Raw genomic sequence first — 27862 nt, 5'->3', positions numbered from 1 at the left:
ACATGTGTATATATAGAATACAAGACAAAAAAAAAAATAGTATTAACTAGAAAAGTAAAAAGATTAAAAGAATTAATAAAAAATAAAAATAAAAACGTGTCCATCCCGCGTGGGAATTGGCAGTTGGCACCAACATAATAAGAACAAAAAAGTTTACGATTAAGGCTAAACATCAACATGTATTTATTATTTTATATTTTAAATAGGCAAACAAAAGTATTCGGTTGGTAAATTGGGCAGAGAGAGAGTTTTGATGAATCCCGCGACCGCGAGTGGTGCATGCTTGGAGGGCCGAGGGTTACGCCGAGAGAGAGAGAGAGAGAGAGAGAGAGAGAGAGAGGGAGGGGTTTGAGGCTTTGAGCGCAGTGTAGTGTTGTCAGATCAGACGAATATTCGGGAAGGGAGGAAGGAAGGGAGCGAGCATCAAGGGCGTGTTGTTGGTTTAACTGAGTGGAAGGAAGACGAAGACGGCAATTACCCCAATCGAACTCACTGATTATTTCCAGTTCCAGCTCCAGTTCGAAGAGGTCCGACAAGGGAGGATGGATTCCCTTCCCCTTCCCCTTCCCCTGCAACTGCATGCTGCTTCAGCCTCAGCCTCAGCCTCAGCCTCAGCCTCAGCCTCGGCCTCGCAGGAAGAATCTAAGAAATGAAGCCAGAAGCTGAATCGTTAAGGTTAACTCGTGTGCGCCTCTCAGACCAAAAACAACTGATTATCCTGCTTGCTGATGATTTGATTGGAATATAGATTAGTCTTCATTCGAGACCAGGCGAGGCGAGGCGAGGCTTCGTAGCCTGTCGTCCTGCGCTTGACAGACAGAAAGAGAGAGAGGTGGATAGTTCATAGCAGCAGCAGCAGAAGAAGAAGAGCAGATACCGGATACAGCATCTTCGACATCAATTTTACATACATAGACTTGAGAGGACTCGGGAATCACCGGCTTAGTACCTGAACAGGTCATGGATTTCGAAGCTGGAACTTCCTCCCCTCCAACTCCTTCTCAGGTCAGGATATCATCATGTCCGTCTGTGCTTCTTTCTTTCATTTCCTTTTTCTACTACTTTAATTCCCCCTCCTAAAATAAACATACTTCTACCTCCTACATGTTATGAGTTGTTTTCTAACTTTTCCCTTAAATCTCCTGGATCCGTCTTCTTATTGATTCTATATATATGTACTTTCTTCTCCTCAACTGACGTTTCGACTTGTCAGCCTGAATTGAATTCTTAACATTCATTAACAAAGAAGAATCAAAATTCGTATTATGGATCATTGGAAACGCTCTCACAGTTTGCCATGCTTTCTTCTTTCTCTCTCTCTCTCTCTCATCCATATAAATTCCGAACATGATTAATCCGTTTCTAGTATACTGAAAAACATACTTCCGAACATGCAAAGTATATATCACTTGAGAACGTTTTCCAGCGTTAAAAATTCATGTTGATGAAACTTTTCGTCTCGGGCAGATTGGTAGCGAAACCTCAAATGTGGAAATTTGTCAACTTCTGGCAGTGCTTTCTTAATTAAATCACTCAAAATCTATCCCCCCCTAGTTGTTTATCTTTCTTCCGTTTTTATGGTCTGAAAAATTGTAGTAAACGCTAGTTGGTATTTGACTTTCATTACTACTACGTTAGTTGGCAAGTTTAACTGTCCTGTATGAACACTTGTCTTGTTGACAACTGCAACGGAACAGGGAACTATCTTTTGTTTTATCTTCAACTGAATATAGATTCTTCTCTTACAGTTCTCTTGGAGGTACTTCTCCAGGAATTTGATATTAGCATACCAAAGTTTTGGCGTGGTCTACGGGGACTTGAGCACCTCTCCTCTCTATGTTTACAAAAGCACCTTTGTTGGCAAGTTGCAAAATTACCAGAATGAAGATGCAATATTTGGCGCATTTTCATTGATCTTCTGGACCCTTACTTTGATTCCCCTGATCAAGTATGTCTTCATCCTCCTGAGTGCTGATGACAATGGGGAAGGTGTGTTTTGACTGGATGCCTTCAAACTTGTCTTCTTTTTCTTTTTAAAACCTATTCTCGATCTTAACAATCTTTTTGTAATCAGGTGGAACGTTTGCTCTTTACTCACTTCTTTGCAGGCATGCAAAGTTTAATTTACTTCCTAATCAGCAAGCTGCTGATGAGGAGCTTTCTGCATACAAGTACGGGCCCACGTCACCAGCTGTGGCCTCCTCCCCATTGAAGAGATTTCTTGAGAAGCATAAAAGACTCAGGACAGCTCTACTTCTGGTGGTATTATTTGGAGCATGCATGGTTATTGGAGATGGTGTTCTAACCCCGGCAATATCAGGTGACTTTATTTATTTTCTTACATACTCTGAAATGTGTTGGCTTCTCTAGTGATTTTAACATGATTATTATTCATGAATAATTTACTTGATTTCTTACATGTTCTGAAATGCATTGGCTTGAAAGTTCATTTGATTTGAAGGTTAGATGCCTGTATTTTGGCTCAGAACTTAAGGAAAATCCTAATTAAACATTTAAAAACGTATTGAAACCTTTCGATTGTTCATATAACATACACTCAAAATGGTTTTGTTTGGTTTCATACTCAGTTGGTAGTGTATGCCAGCAATTGCTGTATACCTTTTCAATTAGTATAACCTACCCTAAGCAAAATTTTGTACTAGAACACACAAAATTCAATTGGAAGAAGAAAAGAGAACGCTATTAGGAATAAAGGAGAAAACATTAATATCATACAATTGTCATGTATTACAAATTGCAAATACAATTGTACAAGTTTTATATTTTGTTGTGTACGAGTGTGTAGCCAAAATTAAGACACCCTGTGAAGCGACTCCTTCAATTCTATGTCAATACCTTGTACAATTCCTGGAAAACTCAAAACCTTGGCAAATGCAGTGATTCATCAATATAGATGTGTTGTAGTAGACCCCAACACTTTGTTCCACCAAGAAATGTAGGTTTTGGCAAAATATACCAAAATCTAGGCATTTTGGAGTTTTTCTTCTATCAAACAAAATCACACAAAAACTGAATAACACCAAGTCCAAACTGAAACTCCAATCGACATAGTGCTATTATATTTAGATATATATAAAGTAAGTCAAAACCAAAATTATGGCTAGAATGCCTAGGTTTTGGTGGAACCCTGCATTCCTGGTGAGCTGCAAATGGTTCAGTTTTGTGAAACAGAAATATTTTGCAAATTCGGGTAGTTTCATCTGAGATTTCATGCCATAGTCTTGGGACATAATTAGGTGTCATGGTAATAGGATTGGGACTGCTGTAGGAGAGATAATAAGATGATCAGAACGTTTGACTGAGTTATAGAAGCTCTCAAGAATAATACACAGATCAGATGTTCAAACTCGCACATTCAAGCTGATTTTTAGATTGGGCCTTCAAAGGACAGCAAAAGGTTGCTTTCTTAATTACGGATTCTTTTGCTGAAAATGTTCTTTTTTATGTTTTAAAACCACTTGGGAGTTTGCAGTTTTAAACCATATACTTTTAATGCAATACCTTTTGGGACTATCTTTCTTTCTTTTTCTTTTTCTTTTTATCCCTCCCCGATTCAGTGTGTGTGCTGTTGTCCATTGTGTACCATAGTGGAAAATGTATCAGGTTTTCCTGTGGCTGGTTTTTTAATTTGAACTTATTCTCTATTTATCTTAGATTCCAGTCACTACTGCTTCTGTCAATGGCTTCTAATTGAATCCTTTACAGAGAATTCTCTAGAATTTAAATAGCACGTATATATTTTTTTGGGTTCTTTTTAGACACTGAACCTTGGTTGTGTTTTACAACTTGCAGTTCTATCATCAGTTTCCGGGCTGCAAGCTACCGAACGAAAACTAACCGATAGTAAGTAGCCCAGCCTTTCATCTGGTTCACCATCTATTCTCTACAAGTTTAACTCTTTACGCGCAATGTGGTCTTCTAATGGTTAATGACGTAACTCGATTCAGGTGAGACGATATTGATTGCCTGTATCATATTGGTGGGATTGTTTGCTCTTCAACATTGTGGCACCCACAAAGTCGCTTTTATGTTTGCACCAATTGTCATTATCTGGTTAATATCAATTTTTTCCATTGGCTTATACAACACCATACATTGGAACCCAAGGATTTTGTCTGCAATTTCTCCATATTACATCATTAAGTTCTTTAGAGAGACGGGAAAAGATGGATGGATTTCTCTTGGAGGTATCCTCCTTTCAATTACAGGTATGTTTGATTTGGGATCCAAGTAGAGCTACATCATAATTGAGTGAAGAAACTGTAATCATTCTTGCATCTTCTAACAGTCGTAAAACTGTTGCTGAACTTTTGTTTGGGTTCCGTTAGGTACTGAGGCTATGTTCGCTGATCTGGGTCACTTCACTGCCTCGTCAATCAGGGTAGGTCTAACTTTGGCCTCTATGTATTTATGCTAGGAAACATGCAGTATGCTACACTATTAGAGCATGTCTGCAGTGCAATAAGTTTGATTTGCTTGGTCGCATAGACTCTCATCACTATCCTAATCCAATATGTCGCACTGATGTCAAGAGATCTGAAAACCTTTGATAATCTAGGTAGAAGCATTGACAGCAGCTCTTCTTCCTGCAATTCTCCATTATGGTTCATCTGTGCTTTGTTTACAGGGTCCATGCTTTTTATATGTTCTAATATATTTTTGAGTGTTTTCTAATTATTGTCATTGCTTTGCAGATTGCTTTTGCGCTTGTTGTGTATCCGTCTTTGATAGTGCAATACATGGGGCAAGCTGCTTTTCTCTCCAAAAACCTGTCTTCAATTCCTCAAGGTTTCTATGACTCGATCCCAGGTCAGTTTCTTCCCATGAAGTTGGATCTTCTGCCGTTTTTATCAGTTGAATCTGTACAAAGTATAAACATCAATTTCTTGATGAAATGTTATTTTGTATAAGTTGTAAATCCTTGTACTTTCTGCAGATGGTATATTTTGGCCTGTCTTTGTGATTGCTACGCTTGCAGCCATTGTTGGGAGTCAGGCAGTCATCACAGCTACTTTTTCCATTGTTAAACAATGCCATGCCCTTGGTTGCTTTCCCAGAGTCAAGGTCGTCCACACCTCTAAACATATATATGGGCAGATCTACATTCCAGAGATAAATTGGATCCTCATGGTCCTTTGTCTTGCTATAACTATCGGATTCCAAGATACAACTTTGATTGGAAATGCTTATGGTAAGTCTCTTCTGGATGAGCCAGCAGCTTATTACTGTTCAGAGGCATGCACCTAGAAGGATGAAAGAGTTCATTCTTCTGAACTTGAACTATTAGACTAGATTGGGGTGGTTGAGTAACCAATTACCAAGGACTCATAGGTCAGTAATTTTGGTGGTCGGATTATGTGCTTGTCAGACATTTTGAGTACCATTCATCACTTTGGTCACTTATAGCCCAAAAGGGGTTGCTTTGGGAACCATCATTTGTAAAATTCTTGCTAGGGATATCTGCCAATTGGAGGGAATACTTCCAAGTCTTGTCACAAGTGCCCTTAAATCAATACGTCTTAATTTTTTTTCTTTTTCTTTTTTGGGGGGATTAGTCGGTATTAAATGAACTGGAATGATGGATGTGTCAGTTGTAGTGAAAACAAATTCATTTTGGGACCTGTCAAATTTTGGATTTCAGCCACAGGAATTTCCACTATATATATGACATAGGAGCAAGGGATAGGTTTCCATCTTCACTCTCTAAATTTTCTCAACCTCTATTTGTTTCATTAATTTTTATTAGTATACTTCCTCACTGCAGTTCTTGGTTCTTTTGTTGTTCAGGCATTGCATGCATGACTGTGATGTTTGTAACAACATGTCTTATGGCACTTGTTATTGTCTTTGTGTGGCAAAGAAATGTTCTGCTGGCTGCTGCATTCCTCCTTGTGTTTGGTTGTATTGAGGGGGTCTACCTATCAGCATCATTCATCAAGGTGCCCCAGGGAGGATGGGCTCCTCTTGCTCTCTCAAGCATCTTTATGATTGTCATGTTTGTTTGGTATTATGGGACACGAAAAAAGTACAACTTTGATCTTCACAATAAGGTTTCTCTGAAGTGGCTACTGGGGCTAGGCCCTAGCCTTGGTATTGTCCGTGTGCCAGGCATAGGGCTTATCTACTCAGAATTGGCCACTGGAGTTCCCGCAATTTTCTCCCATTTTGTCACCAACCTTCCAGCATTTCACCAGGTCTTGGTGTTTGTCTGTGTTAAATCAGTCCCAGTGCCATATGTCTCACCAGAGGAACGTTACCTCATTGGTAGGGTCTGCCCAAGACCCTACAGGATGTATCGGTGCATTGTGAGGTATGGGTACAAGGACATTCCACGGGATGATGGAGACTTTGAGAACCATCTCATCCAGAGTATTGCAGAATTTATCCAGATGGAGGCTGTGGAACCACAATTATCTAGTTCCGAGAATTCCTTGCTGGATGGGAGGATGGCTGTCATAAGTACGAGATCTGTCCATTCGACCTTGAGCGTGGTCACCTCCGAGCTAGAAGAGAACCACCATGGTTTCAGCACCACCATTCAAAGTAGCAAATCAGCAACACTTCAGAGCTTGAGATCCGCGTATGAGGACGAGAATCCATACGTTACAAGGCGTCAGGTGAGGTTCCAGTTGCCGCCAAGCCCAGGCATGGATCCTTCAGTGAGGGAAGAGCTGTCGGATTTAATCCAAGCAAAGGAAGCAGGTGTTGCTTACATAATGGGGCACTCCTATGTGAAGGCACGTAGATCATCATCATTCCTGAAAAAGATGGTGATTGACATAGGGTATTCATTCCTCCGGAAAAACTGCAGAGGCCCTGCTGTCGCTCTGAATATTCCTCACATCAGCCTCATTGAAGTTGGCATGATTTACTATGTGTAGCCACAAGCCAATGAAGGATAGAACGATGGATCACAGGTGAGACCATAAGGCCCAGCCCCATTTGTTTTGTGAACTAAAGGGAGTTTGGGTTTCGGTAGGGTGCCGATGCAACTCCATACTGCATACTTCTCAAACCTTTACTTACTCAACGTTATGTAAATATTTCACATACCCTTCACAACCAGTTAGGTTTAGGTTAATTCATGGGACCGTCGTCTTATTCTTATTACTCTGATAGAACTGATAAGCTGAGAAAATGGGCAAGGATAGCATACAAAAAGATTTGAGTGAGCTCGATGACTTAAAAAATTCCATTTCGAATACATATTACTATATCAATCTGGGTGGATGCGTTATTCCAAATGTGGATTGGGAATGGAAGTGTCGTTCTTCGACAATTTAATGCACATGCAGTGTTATGATGCATTTTCATCGTGATAATGCCTAACGGTCATTTTGTCCGACTGTTATAAGATTGCGTCATAACAAGGGTAATACGGTTAGGAGTTGAAGCTCACGTATTCGTCGAATGCTCATAGAGATTCACGGGAGTGTTGACCAAATATGATTGTGGTGGCATGCAAGGCTAAGAGTGTCAGTAAGAGACGAGGGGCGGCAAGTGATAGCCTTCCGCTTGCCCATCGACCTCCCACACTACCCTGCCAGCGAAGTAAGGGACTGAGAATGCGGAGCACACTTTCACAACAGGTTCACAGTCTCAGCGTTCCAGTCAATTCTGATTACTCTCAGACAACGCATTCAAGAAGAAAGCCACTTTGTTATGAACGCTATTGCAGATCAACACTGTTATCCTAAGTTCGTTTCCCCAAACCCACTCTAAAGTCTAAAGACAACGTCAACATGGCATAAGGCAATAGTAGCATTTTCCTAGTCTCATGTTTTTTTCACATTCATTCATTGACTAGCACGCGCTGCAAAACTAATAGGAGGCCCCGATTGCTGTAATAAAATTTTATTTCTTTGAATCAATTAAGCTCAAGGGCAAAACTTCGACATCGGAGAGAAATTTACAGAGGCGCTTTTATCCCAATAAAAAATTAAATATATCACTTAATGAAATAATACCTTCCACACGTTTGCTACCAGCTTCAATGACAATGAGTCGCCTCACCACTAAAAGGAAAACAAAACATGTATATTTAGAGAATATTCTCTGGCTTCCTCCTGGGACAAAAGCAACATAACAAGAAACAGGAGGGAGAGAGGGTGGGACGTCTAATTGGCAAAGAGGAATACCACCAATACCGAAGGGTTTCCAAAAGAGAACAGGATTTCTCTTACGGAACAATGCCCCCCCTGCCTGTGCTCAAGTATGTCGACCAAATTTTACTTTTTATAACTATGTATTCAAGATCCAGGTATCGAAAGCAGGGCTGTGTCCAATAAAGAATGTGTTAGGAGGATTTCTAAACCTCCAATCTGGATGAAGAATGAAGCAATAGTTCGTTCTAGAGTACAAACCAAGTTTCTCCATTACCAAGTAATATCAACAGAACTTTCCAGAGGCAAAAACCAAAAGGGGTGGGCGTGGGATGAGATCCATGCAAAAGAGCACAGGTAGGTTCATTGTCCCTATGTAAAACCCTTCTGCAGTGACGAAATTCCAACACCTGCGAATTCATTTATAATATATGCGACTGAAGAAAAAAAATCGTAGGTTACCTGGATCAGACAAGCGCTCCATAATGTCAAGTAGTGAGTCAGAACGCAGACATGTCTGACATCGTTTTTGAGCACCGAGGGGACCATTTGCCTTATACACCAGTTGTAGCGCCTGAAATCAAATTCCAGAAAAGATATCCAAATTAAACATTTTACAAGATGCTGAACCCCCTATGCCCAGGGTACGAGACACATGGAAACATCTCTTTTGATCAGGTGCTGTAATTGAAGACAACATCTAAGTCACCGGCTCAATCTAAAAATGAAGCATTCCCAATGACAAACCTCAACACCCCCCCTTCCCACCATCTTTTTCTCTTTTCACCCGCACCCACAACTCAAACTAGAAAGGGAATGTTAACAACCAACCAGGTAAGTGAACAATTACCATGTGCCCATGAAATAGGCATGGATAGTTCCATATTATCAACAATACTGTTCCTAGCTCCCCGGTAACTATAACCCGATACGAGTATATGAATGTATGATGAAATCATGGTTCAAAGTCATGAAATATATTTATAAGATAAATAAATAAAAGTGAAGCCATTAACTCCTCTGTAATTTTCAACAACTGCGGACATTTTGAACCCATAAAACATGTTCGTGTTATGCTAAATACCATTGATGGATCAAGAACTCTTATGCCAATCAATTGCCTGCCAACCGGCAAGTTCACAAATCATTGTCATTGATATCCCCAACAGTGCCCCCCGGGGGGGGTTTGTATTTTGTCTAAAAGAGGCCAATAAATTCTGATATTTCCTGATTCGAAAGTCTTGTCACTGCAAAATAGTTGCAGTTTAAATACAGTCAATGGAAGTTGTATCCAATGCTAAACAAAGTAGAACAGTAATCATGCTAATCAGTTTCAGCATCTCTCCTTGTATATGTAATTCGAATTCTATATTGACTCGGTGTTATCAAGGCCTATTCATCTCCTCAAAACAATCCCCTGCAGATGTAAATTTCCCTCTACACCATCTGTTCTACCCTGCTAAAGCAAGATCCACAACAATCCACCTTCTGTTCAAATTTTCCAAGGGTCTTGTTACGCTTAACCCCTTATCACATCTGCAATCCAGAAAAATCTCCCTTGTGGAAAAAATTAGACTCCAATGCACATTGGCGTGGGAGGCACAGATAGGCATCCCCACTCAGGCAAACACATGCTTTGTTGTCATGTGGGGGTCCACAATCATAATTCAGAACTCAAAAAAAAAAATGTTGATTTACATAAGAACGAGATGAAATAAAAGGTAAATCAGCACAGTTTTGATTGAAGTTTGCTGATTTTGGTCAAGAGTTCAGTAGTTTTAGTCCACTTTTTGCTGTCTATATCACATGTACTAATACTATATTATTAAATTTTCAATCAATCAACATCATGTTTCTTCATTCACCGTGCATAATTTACCTTTTTTTACTAGTCCATTATGTTTGTAGCATAAAAACGACTACTATAGGCAATATTAGGCATGTTATACAAAGAAGGGATACACCACCAACGGTGCAAATCCAAACCACCACTTTGTGTGACTTATCTTGCAATATAAAGATTTAAATAAGGTTTATCTGAAGTATCGGATCTTACTACGGTCATTGTACACCTACAATGACGCATAGGTTATTGTACACACACAATGATGCTATCCATCATAAGAATACTCTAGTATGTATAAATCAGGTTTAAGCCAGGACGCTCAGCTCAAGGCTCCAATGCCTTAGCCTTGGGAATGTGACAGATATGAAAGATCTCCTAGATCTGATTAGCGTGCGGGTATGGCACAACAATGGAATGGAAGAGATCCTAATCTGATAAATAGAGGTGGGCTAAACCTGGTTCTGGAATTAACTTCCCTATTAGATTTTCAACAGAGAAACTGCCAAGAGTACGGGGACATCATACAATTCTATAAAGGATTTTGCATTCACCAGAAGAGACATTATAGGTATCAGCCGTCCACAACTGCCCTAAGGGTTGAACACGAGTTCTACAGCTACCAAATTGCTAAAGCACAGCCTGTCGAACCCACTTGCAGCGCCTTTTATCATTAGCTATTTTTTCTTCTTCTTTTTATTAGTTTTTTTTTAAATTAAAAAAAAAATTAGTACCAGTTCTCTGTTTCAGTATATTAGTACTATTTCTATTTCTGTTTCAGTTATGTGTGTTGCTGCCTGTCTATATTCATTAGCCGGTAGGGTTGGTTTGCATCAGCTTTACGTTAACATTAGTTATCATCAGAACACTGCTTCCTGTTCTATGTAAGAAGAAAAAGGGCCATCCCACATCCTTTTGTAAGACATACTGATTTAACAACTTAGGACCTAGCCCCTTTGACCAAACTGTGTTCAGTAGTAAATCATCAATATCAACATCAATAAGCCTTGTCCCAACTATGTTCAGTAGTAAATAACAAGCTTAATTCATCTCAGATGGGAACATTCCATCAATATTGAATTTATGTACCTCCAAAATCTTAATTGCGTCATATGAACTAATATTAATTATATTATAAAAAATAAAAATAAAAAAGAAGCAGCAGAAGAAGCTACAAGGAAAATGCACCGAGTATCACCCAAGAACTGCATAGAAGTGTATTTACTTGATGCATGCTTGTTTGATCAAGCCGAATGTGTGCATATGCACTGCCTTTTGCCAATGAGGTAATATCACTGCATAATAAAAAAACAAAATAAAATAAAAGGATAAGAATCATCAGAAACGCAGCCATTCTAAATCACAACTCTAAGTCATAAAGCATTGTCCAGAAACTCAGCTGAGCAACAAGCACCATAGTCCACCATTCAAAGTCCATGTTATACTAAAACTGCATTGGAAAAGATCGACTAAATGTCCATAGTAAAGAACCCAGACATTACCTTCGGGAGAATTGATCCAAAAGGCAGCCATTAGCATCAACAATAGGAATGGAACTTATGTGAGCTGTAAAAAGGAATACCGTCAAGCCATCATACAGTGATTCAACTACATGAAAACAAACAGTTCCAGAAAATTGCAAATAATCGGAGCAATACCCAGAAACACACGCTGTTGGAAGTATTGAGGTTATAAAAGTTATGAACACTCAAATAGTTCTAGTAAAACAAACCACCACAATCAATTATCTAGATTTATGCATGGCTTTTAACAAAATTAGAAGGGAAAAAAAAATGGTGCCTATACAAGATAAGAAAGATGTGAATAGTTAATGCACCTTCAACTAACAAATCAAGGGCAAAACTTAGAGGGGCATTAGGCTGCAATGTTGTCAGTCGTAATGTATTTACGGCTCCAATATCCAGTGCCCATGTACCCAAAGGGAGCCTACCAACAGGATTTTGCAGAAGAGGCAGTGTTCCAGGAGAGTGTATAAAATGCCTGCAAATATCTAAATATTCCAAAGAAGATGTAAGAGGGGGGGGTAAATCAACAAGGAGAAAATACCAATTCTCAACACCCTCCCCCCACCCCCAACACACACACACAAAAGAGAGAGGAGTTGTAAGATAAGAGGAGAACAAACTATGAAGATCTAAAGCGCACATTTTAGTATTCCAGGAAGGCAGGCAAGATGTAATAACTGTTGACACAACCCATGTTGTGATGAATGAACGATAGGAGCAGTTGATATCTTATTCTGCAGAATCTTCGAAGCGACATCTTTTAGAGACTCTTGTGGACTAACCTGGAGATATCATACCACAAAATAATCTGAGAAATACCAAAAAGTAGATGACAGTGGAGGGCTGAAGGCTTCAAAAGGCACTTGTTCTACGAGAAACAAAATATATATATATAATACTCAAAGCATGTAGATAAACATATGTATCTGACATCATTTTCATTAAGGAAAGCTCCAATGACGAATGAAAATTTCGTGGCCTAAGAGCTAAAGTCTACTTTCATTTTTTTTTAAATAAAATAAATAAACCTATAAAATCAACATGAATAAAAAAAGGTGCAATTAAATGCAGAATTTCCTGCAGAAGAAAGACATCACTCACAAAAGAGAAAACTTACTTGGATTAGAGGCCTCCTAAATGGTGGCTGTATTGTCCCATCAGATCTTCTGTGAAGCTGAAACTTCCCTTCTTTCCAAGCCAGAATTGGATGCATTTCAAGCTCTTCATTAGCAAGCACTGATACATTGTTATGTAGCTGAAAAAAACAATTAAACCCAGCCAAAGTACTATTATAAGAAGTAACCAAAAAAAAATTCTTGTTATAGGTACATTTATGTTTCAGCAAACTGGGAGAGAATCATTTAAAATGCTCAAGTGCTCAGCTTTTATAAAGCCAACACAGTAATATAAGGCAAAAGAAACCAACATATGAAGAAGAAACTTGGGACAGCAGAACCAAAAATAATAATGATAGTAACTAGGCCCCAGCAAACTTAAGTTTTAACATTTCGGTTATTTTTAAATCAGCAATGTTATAAGTCCCTCCAACGGCAAAAACTTTGGACAATTTATTGGAGACAGGGCTTGACAGTGCCTTGGTGGAGTAAAGATCTCCATTTGTCCTCATGTAGTAGAAATGTGGCCGAAATCGAACAAGTTTGCTTTGCAAATCAGGGGGAAAGCAGTAACATCAAGGGTTCTGAACTAAAACTAGGGAAACGGTTATCTATCCAGGACAGTACAAGACCTCTAAGAATTGAAGGACCCTCCAGGAATAAGAGACTGAAGCAGTGCAATGGAAGACCAGCAACCAATAACCCTAAACAAAGGAATAAGCCATTATTAAGAAATATTGCAAAAATTAATCAACTACCAAGGATCAGATGAGGCTGAAAATCTAATCAAGTTTCCTACTCTGGTTGAGAACGGCAGTTGGGGTGATGATCCAAATGATGCCACCTAGCAGACAGAAAAGAATCATTTCTAGTTGGGTGACTAAAAATAGATTGGAAGCAGGCTGATTCAATCTAAGGTTACAACCCTAATTTTGGTTGCTCTCGCGCAACACAATGAAACATTACCTGTTGGATTTAGTGCCAATTCTGGAACAATTTTGGAGCTTGTAGAAGAAGAGAACAGAATCAAGACATGTAGGTAATAAAATTAAGATGGCTGACCAAGACCTTGGCAATTACTGAGATAACTCAGTTCTGGGGCTGACTGAAACCAATCGACTAAAACCCTGAGCGTTGTTTCCAGCTCAGTTGCAGCCAGTGACCATTTTGCAATAAAACCAGATAATAATATAAATATATATTAATATTATACTTTTTTACCAACCAAATCATAAGATTAAACAGCTAAAAATAATGTGCAAACCTCTTTTAGGATTAAGATGAAGTCTGAAGAAGTCAACATTCCTGAAAGTTGTCCCTTGGAGTCGTCCCAAATAGGTACAACAGCAAGTCCCTATAAAACCACAACCAAAAAAAAAAAACAGGTTATGTTGTCTATAAGTGTTACAAAGTCCCAAAGGTCAAGCATATCAAGACAAGAAATATGGTAGACGGATAGTTCTTTTTATTTTCAAAATGCATAAAACCTTACATGGTTAATGGTTTTATAGAAGGCTGTGACTAAAGGCCATTATCAACCAAAGTTTCAGAAACCGGTATTTAGGATTGGATTGATCCTATTGACCTGGATTAGTCTGGATCAGTGGCAACAAAAACCAGCATGGACTGGCCAATCTGCCAATCAGATACGAATGACTGAAACCACATTATTAACTTTTAGCATCTCAAGGATCACCCCCATATATAGTAATTCGAATAGGTTGGGCCTCCGTAGTGCGCTAAAGTACGCGAAGGCCCTATCATATTTTCACGTTAGACAGAGGGGCATCTTGAGCACTCTGAGTAAACAGTAAAGTAGAAATTATTCACTGTCTAAGAGTGTGAACAAATAAGTGCTGCCCTATGTAAGTGCTTTACATGCATGAGTAAACATATATGTGTAGCTGTGCATGTTGTCAATTCTGAATGGATAACAAATAATTGCAATTCATGCTTTATGAGTCACTATTATAAGATAAATTAGATATAGACAAAATAAAGCATGCCTACCTGCTCGTACATAACATGAAATGCTTGTTTCACAGGCAATTTAACATCAACCGCGAAGACCTGAAAATCCGCAAAACAATTTCAATCAGAGAAGCACTCATTGGAAGGCACATTTGGAGAAATAGAAATAAAGATCAAGAAGAATTTGTTAAGTATGCGAACCTTGCCTGAGTCGGGAAGCAACTCGTATGCTGTACATCTTGACAATAGTATAGAAAGGCGATGGCGAGAAACATCTATGTCACCTTCTGAGATCTGCAATACTGGCTCCCATCGTATGCCACCTGACAATGAAGCCTGATTGGTATGACAGGAATAGACAACACATGCAATTAAAATGCATGAATAAACATAAATGAAATAGATGCCACTCTTATGAAAAGGAAAAGAGTAACGTGAATAAATTAGCTACAAGATAGTTTCAAACTGACCGGTTGCTGAAAGTTTCCGTTATCCACATCCATGCCTGATTTAGAAGGAAAAGGCTCTGATTGTAAAATTGAAGGAGCAAGTTCCAATTCCTTTACAAGTATAATGTTATTTACCATCCCATATTCATCAGTAACATAAGGCTGATTTTCATCCACTTTCCATGCACCATCAACCAGGAACTTGTACTGCTCTCCCAAAAAAAAAACACCCAAGGAAGTTAAATACCTCACCAAATTGAGGACAGGAACAGTTTTCTTCACCCAGACTAAAGATAATTTCTCTTCAATTGCCACATAACTAAGATACTGTTAGTAGAACACTAAAAATCATTGCTAATGCTCAGGTGTCTTTTACTCCATCATATGTTCTTTTTTAATGCAAGTATGAAACACCACCCATGTATGCTAGCTAAAGATCGTAGTGATAATTCTGCTATCACGAACATTGACAAACAAGAAGCAACGACCAATTCATGATACTAAAAGGAATCAATCCACTCTAGAAAACAACTAGCTAAGCTTGTACGGGAAGGGGAATAAACGAGTAAATTGAAATATGAAGAGACGACATACTTGATGGTAGCCCGGTGCAAGATTGCAAATTGCCTGAAAAACCAGTGATGAACCTTCCACTGGAGTCATTGGCAAGTGCTCAGTCCACCTAATCAACTCAAATACAATATAATGTCTAATGGAGCTCCAAAAAAATCATTCGTCAAAGGAACCCAAGGAACCGAAGAAGAAAGAAAAAAAAGAAAATTAATAAGAAGGAAATTTTCCTTGGGGTGAATGAAGTCTACCTGGTGAAAGAACCGCTAAGAAAGACCTGCCGACCACCATATGGCCAAGCAAATCTTGTCGGAACCATTGCAATGGGGACCGCGATTCACCCGCGACAACCAACAATAATTTAATTCTTGGAATCCCAACTAATCACATCGAATTCTCTCTTCTCTCTCTCCTCTCCACCCACGAATAAAGATACAGACACAAGGTTCCCGTTCAAATCGAACAGATCAACAGGCAGCGGCAGAACGGGAGACCCCAAGGTCCTGGAGGACCCCGGTTTAACAAACCGTAGTGGTAAGTAAAATTCCCCTCTTTGGAAGCCTTGACTTTCAGGAATCCGGAGATGATACAAGCGAACCTATCGAGTTATAAGATGAAAGACCAAACCCTAGCAGCTAGCAGCGTCCAACTTGCAACTAGCAACAGCAGCAGGAGCAGCCTGTCTCCGATTTGCGAGGGCAAGTATTCCTCATGGTGGGTATGAAGCAATTCCGGCTATACAAACGTGTTAAATTCAAGATTTGATGATACGAAAAGAGAAGCAAAGAAAAATGGGGGGTGGATTCGGAGAGATTCTCTTTGTCCTTTGGAAAGTTAGGGGGTGCGCATATCTTAGAACCCTTCCCACAATCACTGAGTGAGGAGGATCCGGCATTGGCGATCCTTCTTCTTTTGTGGCGATTTGATTCTTTCAATTAGAGGAAGAGGAACGAACTAACATCCATCGTCATTCCATGATTTCCATCCCATCGCACGCACTCGCTCACGCAGGTGCGGAGCTAACGATGGCGGACACCCTTCTAAGTTCTAACTCAACCCACAAAGCTCAACAATTGTGAACCCGGTTCAACTTGCTAAATTAAATCCTTTTTATCGACCCGTACGTACAAATGTAGAATCACTAGGAAAAGGCACATTCACGGTGCACCAGCCTCCAGAAGGCCGAGATCACGCACGGGTCATGACTAGTGCATGAGTCAGCTAGCTGGCCCGTAAGACAACTCCAGGAGAGTCTAATCCAACGGTTTTCCTATACAAGCCGCATATCCTCGGATGCCTTTTTTTTATTCTTTTTGAGTTTTTTTGCCACTTAAGTTTAACTCAAACTCTCAAAGTCTCAAACCCTCGCCAGCCCACTTAGCCAATATTACTTTCTTTCTTTTTTTTTTTGGTAAATAACTTTATTTATAGAAGAACATTGCAAGCTACTATAAGGCTGCGTTTGTTTGCAAAGGTGGGATAGGAAAAAATGGGTGGGAAAAAAAAACATGTGGATCCCATGTGTAGTGGGGTGAGGGAGAAGGAAAAGAAAGGAAAGGGTTTTGTGGAGAAGTGATAGGGTGGTTCCCACTTTTTACTTTTCCCAACTTTTTCACAAAGTTTCACCAAATATGTGGGGTTTTAAAATGACATGGGGTGGGAAAGTTGGGCTGCCACATCAGCAGAATCATGTCTCCTACTTTCCCACCCCAACCAAAAATCTACCATTTTGGGATTTAAAGAAAAAGTGAGAAATCTACACTTTTTTCAAGAATTTTTCCACCCTACTTTTATTCCAGCAAACAAACGCAACCTAAGAGAAATGATCTAATGAGTGGAATTAGGCCAAACTATATCGCTCGAAGAAGATAGCACCTTCCGGGATAGGGCGTCTGCACATGCGTTACTCTCCCTAAGAACATGTTGGGCTTAACATTCAATGAACTTGGATTTTACATGTTGCCTTATTTAGTAAACTCGAAATATTACAAAAAAATCCAACATTAATTTTCTGTTAACTTAGACTTTAAAATTACCATCTTGCCATGAAGTGAAAGAAACCATTAATTTTTTACTTCACAAAACTTTATTTAATTTTTTTAAATTTACAAAACTAACTCGCTGTTCACTCCCTTCACTTGAAAATCTGAAAACCAAAGAAAGTGAAGTAGGAAATGTCTCTTATCTCCTATATGAGTTTCGATTTGTAGTTCATTCATTTAAGGGTCAACACTCAACACTGTGAGAGGAACAGAGAGTTATAAGTTTAGTCCCTTTGCCCATAGTTATAATCCCAACCTGCAAACACGATTGACCGTATAATTTGAATGGCGTGTCCCCCAAATTCCATCAAGCCCGAACGCTACAAAAGCTACCTCTACTGTCCACACAAGACTCATATTAGGATCTTGGGGAACTTGTAAGCATTCATTGGATGATAATCTTCTCCACTTTCGACGTTGGCGCCACGTGGGAAAAAAGGCCATCCACATTGCCAATTTGCCACCCCTCATAAATTCGACGGCTTCTCCGTCTTGGTCACCGGCTAGCTGGCTTCGTCGATCGGTACCCATTGTTCACTTGCATTGAAGAAACGTGTTAATGGTGTTGTGGGTCTCGACAATTTTAACCCCTATTGCAATCCGACATTGAAACGAGACCAGCAAGCTCTCCTCTTCAAACACCAAGTACTCCTCATCGTCGAAACAGTTCCCAATTCAATGATGCCCAAGTCCTCTCCAAGCTCTTCGATATCATTCCATTCACCCTATATATATATATATATATATATATATATATCCTTCACACAAGCAAGAGTTCGATACACCATGAAATACCCTCAATCTTACATTTGATCCAACATTGCAGGGTTTGTGAATTTGCTATAAATCACCAAATCAACTAATCCACTGCCATCCATAGTCCAGGCTTCATCAAGCTCTGTCTACCACCTCAACACAGAGACTTCTTTCTCCGAGTCTCACAGTTTACAAACCCTGGGGCAGACCCAACATGGCATACTTCTTATTTAATTAGTAGAGAAATATTACAAGGTAAGTAGATTAAAATCTATGACAGAGCAGTGATCATAAATTACGAAAACCCTGAGTTGAATACCAATGATAACCTGAGTTGGACACCAATGATAACTCAAAATTCCTGCGACACATAGAAGAAAGAGACGTTAGGAGGGAACTCAATAATGGAATAATAGCGTAATTTGAATGGAGTAAGGACATTTAGGTATTAACACATTTCAAAGTTTGAAAACTAAACAGTCAAAGTGTTAAAAACTGACATTTGGATTTTATGTAATATTTCAAAATCATCATATTGGATTACGTGTATCGTTTGATTCATATATACATGGCTAGTGAAACTATAAAAGAGGGTGAGTTTGAAAAAACAAGGTGTCATACAAGCAGACAATGTTTATTTAATCAATGAAGTTTGTATGCTCACTTTCCTGCTTTATCAAACAAAACAAATTCTACTTTCGAATTTTATAAAAATAATTTATCTTTTTCAACATTTTTTTCCCCCAGTCTACATTAAATTATTTTAAACAGAACATGTCTTTAGAAACCAGCATTGCTTTTGCCAATAGGTTGGAAGAAGTAGAAGGTGCAATGGGAAGATTGTTGTTCTTGTACCATATGCTCTCTCGTGTTACGGTTCGAGTTAATTTAAGTGGCGTAGACCAAATTTACAATAAAATAGAGAAATTGCACGAATTAGGGAAGAGCCTGTTTGGTTACATGAATCCAGAGGTTTGAAATCTCTGAATCTGAGAATTATACCCGTTTGGTTGTAAAAATCATTAGATTCACAAAATCTAGAGATTCACCTTTTTACACTAAAAACGTGAATCTGTAGATTTATGGAAATGGGTGAAATCCATAGATTTCAAAAAAAGATATACATTTGCACATTCACAAAAATCAAAAAAAGATATACATTTGCACATTCACAAAAATCACGTTATTCAAATAGTTTTTTATGATGAATCCACAAATTTTATTCCACAACCAAACATTTAATTTTATAAATTATGACTCCATAGATTTGAAATATCTAGATATTTGAAATCTCCAAACTCATGTAACCAAAACAGGCCGAAAGAAATCAAGATATGAAACCAAAAAACCAATCCAACCATAATGTATTTGGTCCATTTGAGTTTATATTATTATTATATAAAAGTATTAATCTCTAATAAACTCATCCAAAATTTACCGTAATTAATGTACAATATATATATTTTATATTTTATTTTATTGTTTGAACAAATTATAACTTATATTAAACTCTCTATGCTAATGCTAGATGAGAGAAGATTAGTGTTTACAAAACAAGATGGGGGTGATTAAGCTGAAATTTCTTAGAGCCACGGGCTAAGAAATCAACAAGAGAGTTACAAGGTATATGAACAAAGCAAAAACTTATATAAACTAAATTAGCTAGCAGAGAACCTCATAATTTTATAGACTAAACCATGACTTGGCCAGTCTAGAGACTGTACTTGGCCATTTAAGGCCTTTACGGCTATGAGGCACTCTGAGAATATTACAACCTGGTTAATGAGCAAAGTACAAAAAACTAAGATAACGTCTTTGATTGCTTATAATTCTGCTACAAGTGTTGAAAAATCAAATCCAAAACCAACATTTGCAAAAACAAATTACCACGTAGGACTCCAAACAATGTTGCTTCTAATGTACAATATTTGCAGCTTGTTGAGACTCGTTTTTGTAAAAAGAAAAAATTACTTGTGCAAAGGAAGGGTCGAGATTAAAATCGTAGTACTAAACAGCACAGTACAACACAACACTAAATCACACAGCCCACGGGGAGAAGGACCACTTTAGCACCGATAGGAGTGTCAACTTGTAGCTCGAATCGTTAAAACCGAACCGCACCGGCCCGTTATAACCCGAACTGGCCCAAACCAAACCTTAATGGACCGTAATTGGGATGAGAGTGGTGGAGCCCGCACCAATCCGAAACCGAACCACAACCTGTTATAACTCGTTTTACAACCCATTTTGTAATTTTACGTTAAATAATATTTGAATTATTATATTACCATTAGGTAGTTGGTATAGACAATTAAAAAAAAAATTAAGCATGAATTCAAATATCAAATAGTCATTTTACTATCTAAAATATAGGTTACTAATTTCTATAGAATGGGTGGATTTTTTTTAATGGAAATTGACCAATAGAAACTTTGTTTTTTATTTAATTTTCGATTTTGTTGTAGGATACTCAATTGTTTATTCTTATTATTTTTCTTACACACCATACACCTTACTTACTGTTAACCCAATCGTTAGTTAGCCTAAACCCAAACCGCACCAAACCGAAACTGGCTCGAAACTGTTAAGCACAGCCCAAAACTGCTCCAAACTGCACCGTTGACACCCCTAGCACGGACAAGGTTTCAAATGCGGACAAAACAGTCGAGTTACGAGTCACACACAGCTTAGAAGTCTCATGACCGATCCAGACCGATACGAATCGAGCATATTAACAAGTATCCGATCGATCTCGATATAGAAGTATAGAACTAGAAGCGATGCCGATACAAACTACCAAAAACCCTGAGAAACAGTTTGTTCAAAGCGAAAACATAAGTTAAAAAGGGAGGGAAACCAAGAAGACAGGAACCCTAAGGGCTAAGGTGTGGTGTTGTTGGTGCTGCGCGTTGAACTTGAACTTGAACTTGAATACCAACTGCGGGACGTTGTTGCCTTGTTCCCGCAGACTGGGTATGCAGTTGATGTACAGACAGCGCTAGCATCTCTTATTTGTTGTCTCCTTCGAGGTTTTGTTTCGTTTTGGTTTTTTCGAATTCTCACTTGTAGACGATGGCGAAGCTTCTTCGACATGCTTCTTGTCTAAAGCAATCGCTTTTTGCTGCACAGGTTCTAGCTTCCCTTTTAGTATGTTTTCACCTCCTTATTTTGATTTCCCTCCTTACTCCCCTCTCGAGTTCAGTTTTAGGATGTGATATGCTCAGCTGATTTTGGTGATCGAAAGTGCTGTTTCTGGAAGCTGCTTGTTTTATTGGAAACTCTTACTTTAAGCTTCTTGGCTTCGACCTTCTCGAATGCGGGGAATACATATTTAAATTTTTTTTTTTTTTTTTTTTTAAATTTTATTTTAGCTAAACACGAACACTTCTTTTGAAGCTTCCATTTGAAGAGTGCGTTGTATCTTTCTTAGCAAAAGTCTTCATCTGTTGAGGACGAGTTTTTTGAGATTGAAATGATAAACTTCTAAGCAGTGCATTTGCTCCGTTTGTTTTAACAATGGTAATATTAGTACCTATCAAAGAGAAGTAAGTCCTCCCCCCGCGTGTGTGGGTGTATTTCAGAGAGTATGATGAAGTAGTTTATTTTGGTGAAAGTGATTCATTCTAGAGTTGCTGCTCAATTAGAGTTTAAGATTGTATCATCGGGCGTGCCATATGTACTCGTTTTCTCTTAGCATTTGAGTGTGATCATTCATGGCATTCCATTTCTCCTTTAAGCACCTAAAACTTGTATCGTAATGCTCATTCTTATCGGTGAACTCATTTTTTATTTCATGTGTGGATATGGATGGTTTCCAAGTTTAACTTGTGTGTTTTTTCTTTTTCAAAAAAATCATTTCCCGTGCATGGCTAACCATTTCCCGACTCTGCCTTATTCTGTTACCCATCTCTTTTTATTTTAATTTTTTTTATAGTTCTTTGAATTAGCTTCTGATTGTACTTCCTTTTCCGGTTACTTCTCTATGTCAGCATCCTCTTCCGTGAGGACCAGGACTCCTTTTATTTGTGTGATATGTGGTGGGGGTTATTGTTAGAAACTTGTGTGGACCTTAATCTCGGTTTCTTGTTTCTGAGCCATAGAGACCCGTAGTGTCTCGTACATGCTATTATGCCTTTGAAAGTGCTTCCCAGTTTTTGTGAAATTGGTTAACCATATTCAAGAGAACTGGAATTTCTGACTTATTGTTCTACTATGGTTGCAAGGTTTCACCTATGTGGCTTTGTTTCTGTCATTGATGCCACTGCATGCATTAACATGCAATTAAGTTTAATTTTTCTATACTCTTCTTCGTTAGGCATAGTCATTCTGCATATTATGCTTATTTCCTATGTTCCATCAGTTCTTTTTACCTCCTTGGTCTGTGAACATTAATTTCATCTCGTTCATTTTGTCACTTATTTTCTTGGTGATTGTTATTATTTATAATAGGTAGTTGCTGAAGTCATATTAAGGCGATATATATAAGATCGTTATTTGATCTTTAGTGCTTTTGCAGGGTTATAGACAAGGTATTTGGGGGCTATCTTCCCAAACTTGCTACTTATCTTCTAAAGGTCTGAAGGTTTTTTGAACAGCACCACCTCTCCCCAACCCCTGTGCCTTTTTTTCTTTCCAAGGATATTGTAATTACTCAAAAAGATAATGAAACTTGTATCTGTTACTGGGTTACTCTAGTTACTTAGAATTTATTTATTTATTATTACTATTTTTGTGGTGGATATTACTGAGACATTAATTTGATGATTTTGTTTTGAGGAAGTCCATCCATATATCATAGCTCGATGTTCTTGACTATGTCCAGTTTCTTAGATTTGAGATATCCGTCAGCTCAGTTTGTTCCCTGGTAAGCAATATGTGACCATAGCTTATAGTCCTCCCACTCACGTTTGAAGAAACATTTTCATAGACTAGGTTGTGGATATATGTGTACTTTGATTTTTGCAATATTGATAAAATAGGTAGTATGATAAAATTACACCACAGTGTGATATCTATGAAAATTGAACTCTTTTGATAGACATCATAATTTAAAAAAAAAAAATGAAAATAAAATTAACCATTGTAGTCAACACTAGTTCATGCTGCAACCAATGAGTGGTAACTGGGAACCTGGCCTTCTTTACAGGTCAGTTGGTCTGCAGGTTTTAGAAGTGAGGAGCTGATCTTGAATGTTAGAGAATGCCCAAATATTATAACTTTATGTTGAACAGAGTGGTCATTCATCTTTGAGAGAGTGGAGCTTGAGTCCTTTCACTTAATCTGTGAAATTATTTCTATCCATGGTTGTAATGGTGCCAAGTCAATGGTCAGTGGCAACATTGGAGTGTGTCCTTCAAATTTTAGAGGTAACCTTTAAGACCTTAAGATACAAAATTCATCAACATACTTACATTCTGCAACTAATTCACATTAAACTGCAAATGAAGAAAAGCTAGGAAAGAAATGTCAGTTTTTTGTGTAGACATGGAATGCTAGACCATGAGTAGCCGTGGATCTCTTAAAGGCATTTAGAGTTTTAGATAAGTAAGTCTCTAAGGTATTTTAGTCCATGTGATCTTCTTGCACTGTCATAATTTATCTATTTATGGTAAAGTATAAAATAGGCCTATGTGCTACAAGATATACCTTAATCAGTACGGCATATATATATATATATTTTTTTTTTGTGGTGTGGGGGGGACCCAACGCTCATAATGTATGGTGCTTGGCCAAGCTGGAATGTACTGCCTTGCCAACCTAATTGAGCATCATATTTACAGTATTATAGCAACCAAGTTCCTTGATCATCATGTAGTGCCTCTTTCCTAGGTCCCCCCCCCCCCCTAGTGCATTAAAGTACATATGATTCGCTCCCCCCCCAAAAAAAAAAAAAAAAAAAAAAAGAAAAGAAAAAGAGAAAAAGCAGTACATATGATTTTTAAACACCACATAACAAGAGAAAGGCATGTAGCAGATAGCATCAAGTTGAAAAGCGAACACTAATTAGTGTATAGCCTATGCGCAGTAAAGTCAATTTATTGCTCTAGGTTTGTACTTAAGTTGGTATTATTTGATTGCACTCACAGGTCAGTGACTGGCTGACTCCTGAACTCTTTTGCACCTTCCCCTGCCCTTCCACTTTTTGTTTGAGCTATGAGCTGATGGGAGGCTGCATAATTTTTGTCTGCAGTTGGGCGGAAGGCTAAGTCTGATGGAAGTGATTCAGGTGAAGAGAATATGTCTAAAAAAGATTTGGCCCTACAGCAAGCCCTGGATCAGATAACAAATGCCTTTGGAAAGGGAGCAATCATGTGGCTTGGTCGCTCTGTTTCTCCTAGACATGTCCCTGTGGTGTCTACAGGTTCTTTTGCCCTGGATTTGGCATTGGGCATTGGTGGACTCCCAAAGGTAAATCTTTCTGAGACCCTGGAATGATTCATTGCTACACGGATTGAGGTTCTTTGTTGCTTTTACTGTTTTAGTTCATCTCTAACTTATCGCTATTCCATCATCTAGTTGGTTGTCTCCATGTTGAATGAACATGTCAGTAAGTACTTTTAAAGAGAAAAGAAGGGATTGGATGGTTTCCCTTAATGATTCTTATTTATATAATTATCTAGTATTTAGAAGATAAGCCTAGATACAATGGTAAAGATTGCTCCATTTTGAACAAGTGGTCATGGGTTTGAGTCTAGAAAGTAGAGACTGCCTCTTTGTGAAAGCACAGGGGTGTGGCTACATCCATTATGCCCCTCCCCAGATCATGCAGTGGTCTGAACTGTGTTTAGCCTAAACTCTCTATATTTTGGTGTTGATCAAAAGCCAGTACTAGTTCACAGTTTTGCTTACCATGTCTTCATTCATCATTTTCTCTCTACTGCTGCTAGTAACAAATCAGCAGTTGTTTCTATCTAATATTCAAAGCCTAGTTCTCATAATGAATAATTAGCATTTTGATCTCTGCTTCATACCATTTCATCTTCTTATATGTTAGCTTTGCTGTATTTCAGGGACGTGTTGTGGAGGTATATGGCCCAGAGGCCTCTGGGAAAACAACTCTTGCTCTTCATGTAATTGCTGAAGCACAGAAACATGGAGGTGACTCCTCGGAGGCTAGCAAATATTCTAACTTGCTTTTCTGGTTTAGAGAGTGTAGAAAAGAAGATCCTCTGTGGGTGGGCCAAAAATTTAAGAAGTGTTAGTCTGATGAGTGCTGATAAAGATCTGCATTTATTCATGCTGGACTTGTCATCAGTATCTTTAGGGTTGTTTAATAAGGCAGCTTAGTAGAAAAATAAGAAATTGGAACAATGCAGAAGTCTAGTTTCCATTTGATGTGCTACTCACTTCCTATGAATTGATTTGGAGTGTTCAATTTTCCTGCCAACTCGGCCACCTCTTGGAGAGGGTGTAATGTCATCCAAATAGTGTTAAAAAAGAGATCTATAGATTCTAGTTGTATAATTTCTCTTGACTAATTTTAAAATTCGTTAAATGGTACTATCTAGCAAATGCTTTTATTTTACAGGTAGGATCCAAGAAACAAGGAGATGTGTTTATTACAATCTCATATATCTTCATATAAGAGGGTCTTCTCTTTTATATATTTTAAAATAAAAGTAGGTTTTCTTTTTTGGGTGGGGGGGGGGGGGGGGGGGGGGGGGGGGGGGGGGGAAAGAATCAGTCATGCTTTTGCTTTCTTTTTAACTGAAGGCAATTTCTTCTCTACCCTTCAAGGGTTTCAAGGAATTCATTATCAATTATCTATTTTTCTTTGCATGCAGCAATAATTTATTCACAGGCATTCAGCTTTTAGGATATGCTGCTCCAATTTATCAATATGTTCCATGATGTACCCTTCTTGTAGGCTACTGTGTCTTCGTTGATGCTGAGCATGCTCTTGATCCAAAGTTGGCTGAGACCATTGGTGTAAAGACTGAAAATTTGCTTCTGTCACAACCAGATTGTGGTGAACAAGCACTAAGTCTCGTAGACACCCTAATTCGCAGTGGGTCTGTTGATGTTGTTGTTGTGGACAGTGTAAGCAGTTTTAAGTAGAGGGTTTTCACCTGTGCTTTCTGCATTTATTATGCATAAAGTATAGAGGCTTGGTTTTCCTTGTCTTCTCAAGCTTTTTCTTCTTGTTTTCTTTGCTTGGATGCTTTGGATAATCTTTATGAGACAGCATCGGATAGTTGATCCGTTGACAACTTTTTTGAGTTTCAGGTAGCTGCCCTTGTGCCTAAGGGTGAACTTGATGGTGAAATGGGAGATGCACACATGGCAATGCAAGCAAGACTGATGAGCCAGGCACTCCGCAAGTTGAGCCATTCTTTATCCCTCTCCCAGACTATTTTGATCTTCATAAATCAGGTAAGTCTGGATCCCTTCATTCCAAAATTTTCCATGTATCCTCTTCTGCTTCTGGTGGAAATTGTGAATCAAATAGCCCAAAGAAAGTTTTTCCAAGAGATTATTGCAGGAACAGGGGGGGGGGGGTGGAAACGAAAAACTGTACCAGCTAATAACGTTCACTTTTGGGTACTGAACTGTTGTATAAATTGAAGTCTCCCTTTAGATGTCATCTATGGCACTACCATTGGTTCTGTAATTGGATGAGTTGGTCTTCTTGTGGAACAGTACATTTATCATGGAAGCACATTGCGCAACCTCCATAAGACATGTTTAAATTTCCTAGATCCATTTATGATTTATTGACCCAGCTAATCTTCCTATCGATAGCTATCATGGATATCCAATAAGCCACCACCTTGATCATGATTGTTGAAAGCAATGAGGTAATTTGTAACTACTGATTAGAGTGTACTTCTGTTCGGGTGATAGATAAAGGCTAACTGTACGTTTTCTTGTTTGATAAGAATTTCAAAATTTTGCCTTTGTATATTGTATAACTTATTTATTTTTTATCAAAGAAAACCCCTTATAGCTGCTACCATATTTTGGAAATTGAAGCTAAATTATCTCACACTGCATTGCACATTTTCTTTTGGAAGAGGGGTTATGGCCATTGTATGTCAGTGCTTTTAGTATTTCATTTTGTGACTGGAATTTATCTTGATTGAAGTCTGGCTTACAGTAAGTCCAGGTTGTGTTTGGTTCCTTGGATCTCTATATATCCATTGTAAGATATCTTTCAACATGACGAATGAAGACTATAACTTGCTTGGTTATTTGATGTGTGAGCTCTGTGGGTATAATAGTCTTACTGTGGTTTTTATGATTTTATTCAACTTTATTTTCCTTTCCTTTTTCTCTTTTATTTCTTTAGTTTGTTTTCTAATAATTGATTCACTATTTTAAAAGCTCTTACCCTAAATGATTGATTTTCTAATAATTGATTCACTATTTTAAAAGCTCTAACCCTAAATGATTGACAAAGATTCTAGTTCTCTTGAACCTAATTCAACTCCCTAATGGTCTAGTCCAAGAATTTAGATCATTTTTGT

At 38.4% G+C, this 27862-nt stretch overlaps 3 protein-coding genes across 6 annotated transcripts in view; 2 read left to right on the top strand and 1 right to left on the bottom strand.

Annotated features, from left to right (window-relative positions):
• The first annotated feature begins 232 nt into the window (after positions 1 to 232).
• On the top strand, positions 233 to 7192 carry LOC149019843 (potassium transporter 4-like). The gene is made up of 9 exons (XM_089147827.1): positions 233 to 1005; positions 1749 to 1989; positions 2075 to 2320; positions 3814 to 3864; positions 3969 to 4229; positions 4350 to 4402; positions 4716 to 4830; positions 4958 to 5212; positions 5809 to 7192. The coding sequence occupies exons 1-9, from the start codon at positions 961 to 963 to the stop codon at positions 6900 to 6902; spliced, it is 2361 nt and encodes a 786-aa protein (XP_089003953.1). The 5' UTR covers positions 233 to 960; the 3' UTR covers positions 6903 to 7192.
• A 288-nt stretch (positions 7193 to 7480) lies between these two features.
• LOC149019842 (sucrose nonfermenting 4-like protein) lies at positions 7481 to 16675 on the bottom strand. 3 transcript variants are annotated; one of them, XM_089147828.1, is made up of 13 exons: positions 15849 to 16675; positions 15622 to 15709; positions 15049 to 15234; positions 14780 to 14914; positions 14618 to 14677; positions 13872 to 13961; positions 12610 to 12747; positions 12133 to 12274; positions 11804 to 11977; positions 11469 to 11532; positions 11192 to 11261; positions 8586 to 8697; positions 7481 to 8036 (listed from the first exon to the last, which is right to left on the bottom strand). In XM_089147828.1, exons 1-13 carry the CDS (start codon positions 15914 to 15916, stop codon positions 7945 to 7947), a joined length of 1419 nt encoding a protein of 472 aa, XP_089003954.1. In that variant the 5' UTR covers positions 15917 to 16675; the 3' UTR covers positions 7481 to 7944. The 3 variants fall into 3 exon arrangements, with proteins under 3 accessions (XP_089003954.1, XP_089003955.1, XP_089003956.1); XM_089147829.1 differs by having other exon boundaries at positions 15622 to 15680; XM_089147830.1 differs by lacking the exon at positions 7481 to 8036 and having other exon boundaries at positions 8592 to 8697; positions 11155 to 11261.
• Positions 16676 to 21204: 4529 nt separating this feature from the next.
• The window catches only part of LOC149019841 (DNA repair protein recA homolog 3, mitochondrial-like), a 12388-nt gene continuing 5730 nt past the window's right edge, over positions 21205 to 27862 (top strand). The window contains exons 1-6 of one of the 2 annotated variants that reach the window (XM_089147825.1): positions 21205 to 21524; positions 22912 to 22969; positions 24586 to 24803; positions 25406 to 25493; positions 26263 to 26435; positions 26622 to 26768. In XM_089147825.1, coding sequence (XP_089003951.1) covers positions 21468 to 21524; positions 22912 to 22969; positions 24586 to 24803; positions 25406 to 25493; positions 26263 to 26435; positions 26622 to 26768 — 741 coding nt within the window. In that variant the 5' untranslated portion in view covers positions 21205 to 21467. Of the gene's footprint in view, positions 21543 to 22911; positions 22970 to 24585; positions 24804 to 25405; positions 25494 to 26262; positions 26436 to 26621; positions 26769 to 27862 lie in introns of both variants that reach the window. The other variant, XM_089147824.1, reaches the window with a different exon arrangement.

Source organism: Hakea prostrata, chromosome 3 (assembly GCF_041222555.1).
Source record: "Hakea prostrata isolate BN-2017 chromosome 3, UWA_Hpros_2, whole genome shotgun sequence".
Taxonomy (NCBI): domain Eukaryota; kingdom Viridiplantae; phylum Streptophyta; class Magnoliopsida; order Proteales; family Proteaceae; genus Hakea; species Hakea prostrata.
This window is presented reverse-complemented; position numbering and strand designations above follow the sequence as displayed.

Bases quoted from the DNA above. Each gene is read 5' to 3' on its own strand.
- LOC149019843 (XM_089147827.1), top strand. From the start codon at position 961: ATGGATTTCGAAGCTGGAACTTCCTCCCCTCCAACTCCTTCTCAG. The intron at 2,321-3,813 runs GTGACTTTATTT...TACAACTTGCAG, and splicing joins TCTAACCCCGGCAATATCAG to TTCTATCATCAGTTTCCGGG. The intron at 3,865-3,968 runs GTAAGTAGCCCA...AACTCGATTCAG, and splicing joins CGAACGAAAACTAACCGATA to GTGAGACGATATTGATTGCC.
- LOC149019842 (XM_089147828.1), bottom strand. From the start codon at position 15,916: ATGGTTCCGACAAGATTTGCTTGGCCATATGGTGGTCGGCAGGTCTTT. The intron at 15,235-15,621 runs GTATGTCGTCTC...TTGGGAGAGCAG, and splicing joins TTGCACCGGGCTACCATCAA to TACAAGTTCCTGGTTGATGG. The intron at 11,262-11,468 runs GTAATGTCTGGG...TTTATTATGCAG, and splicing joins TTGGATCAATTCTCCCGAAG to TGATATTACCTCATTGGCAA.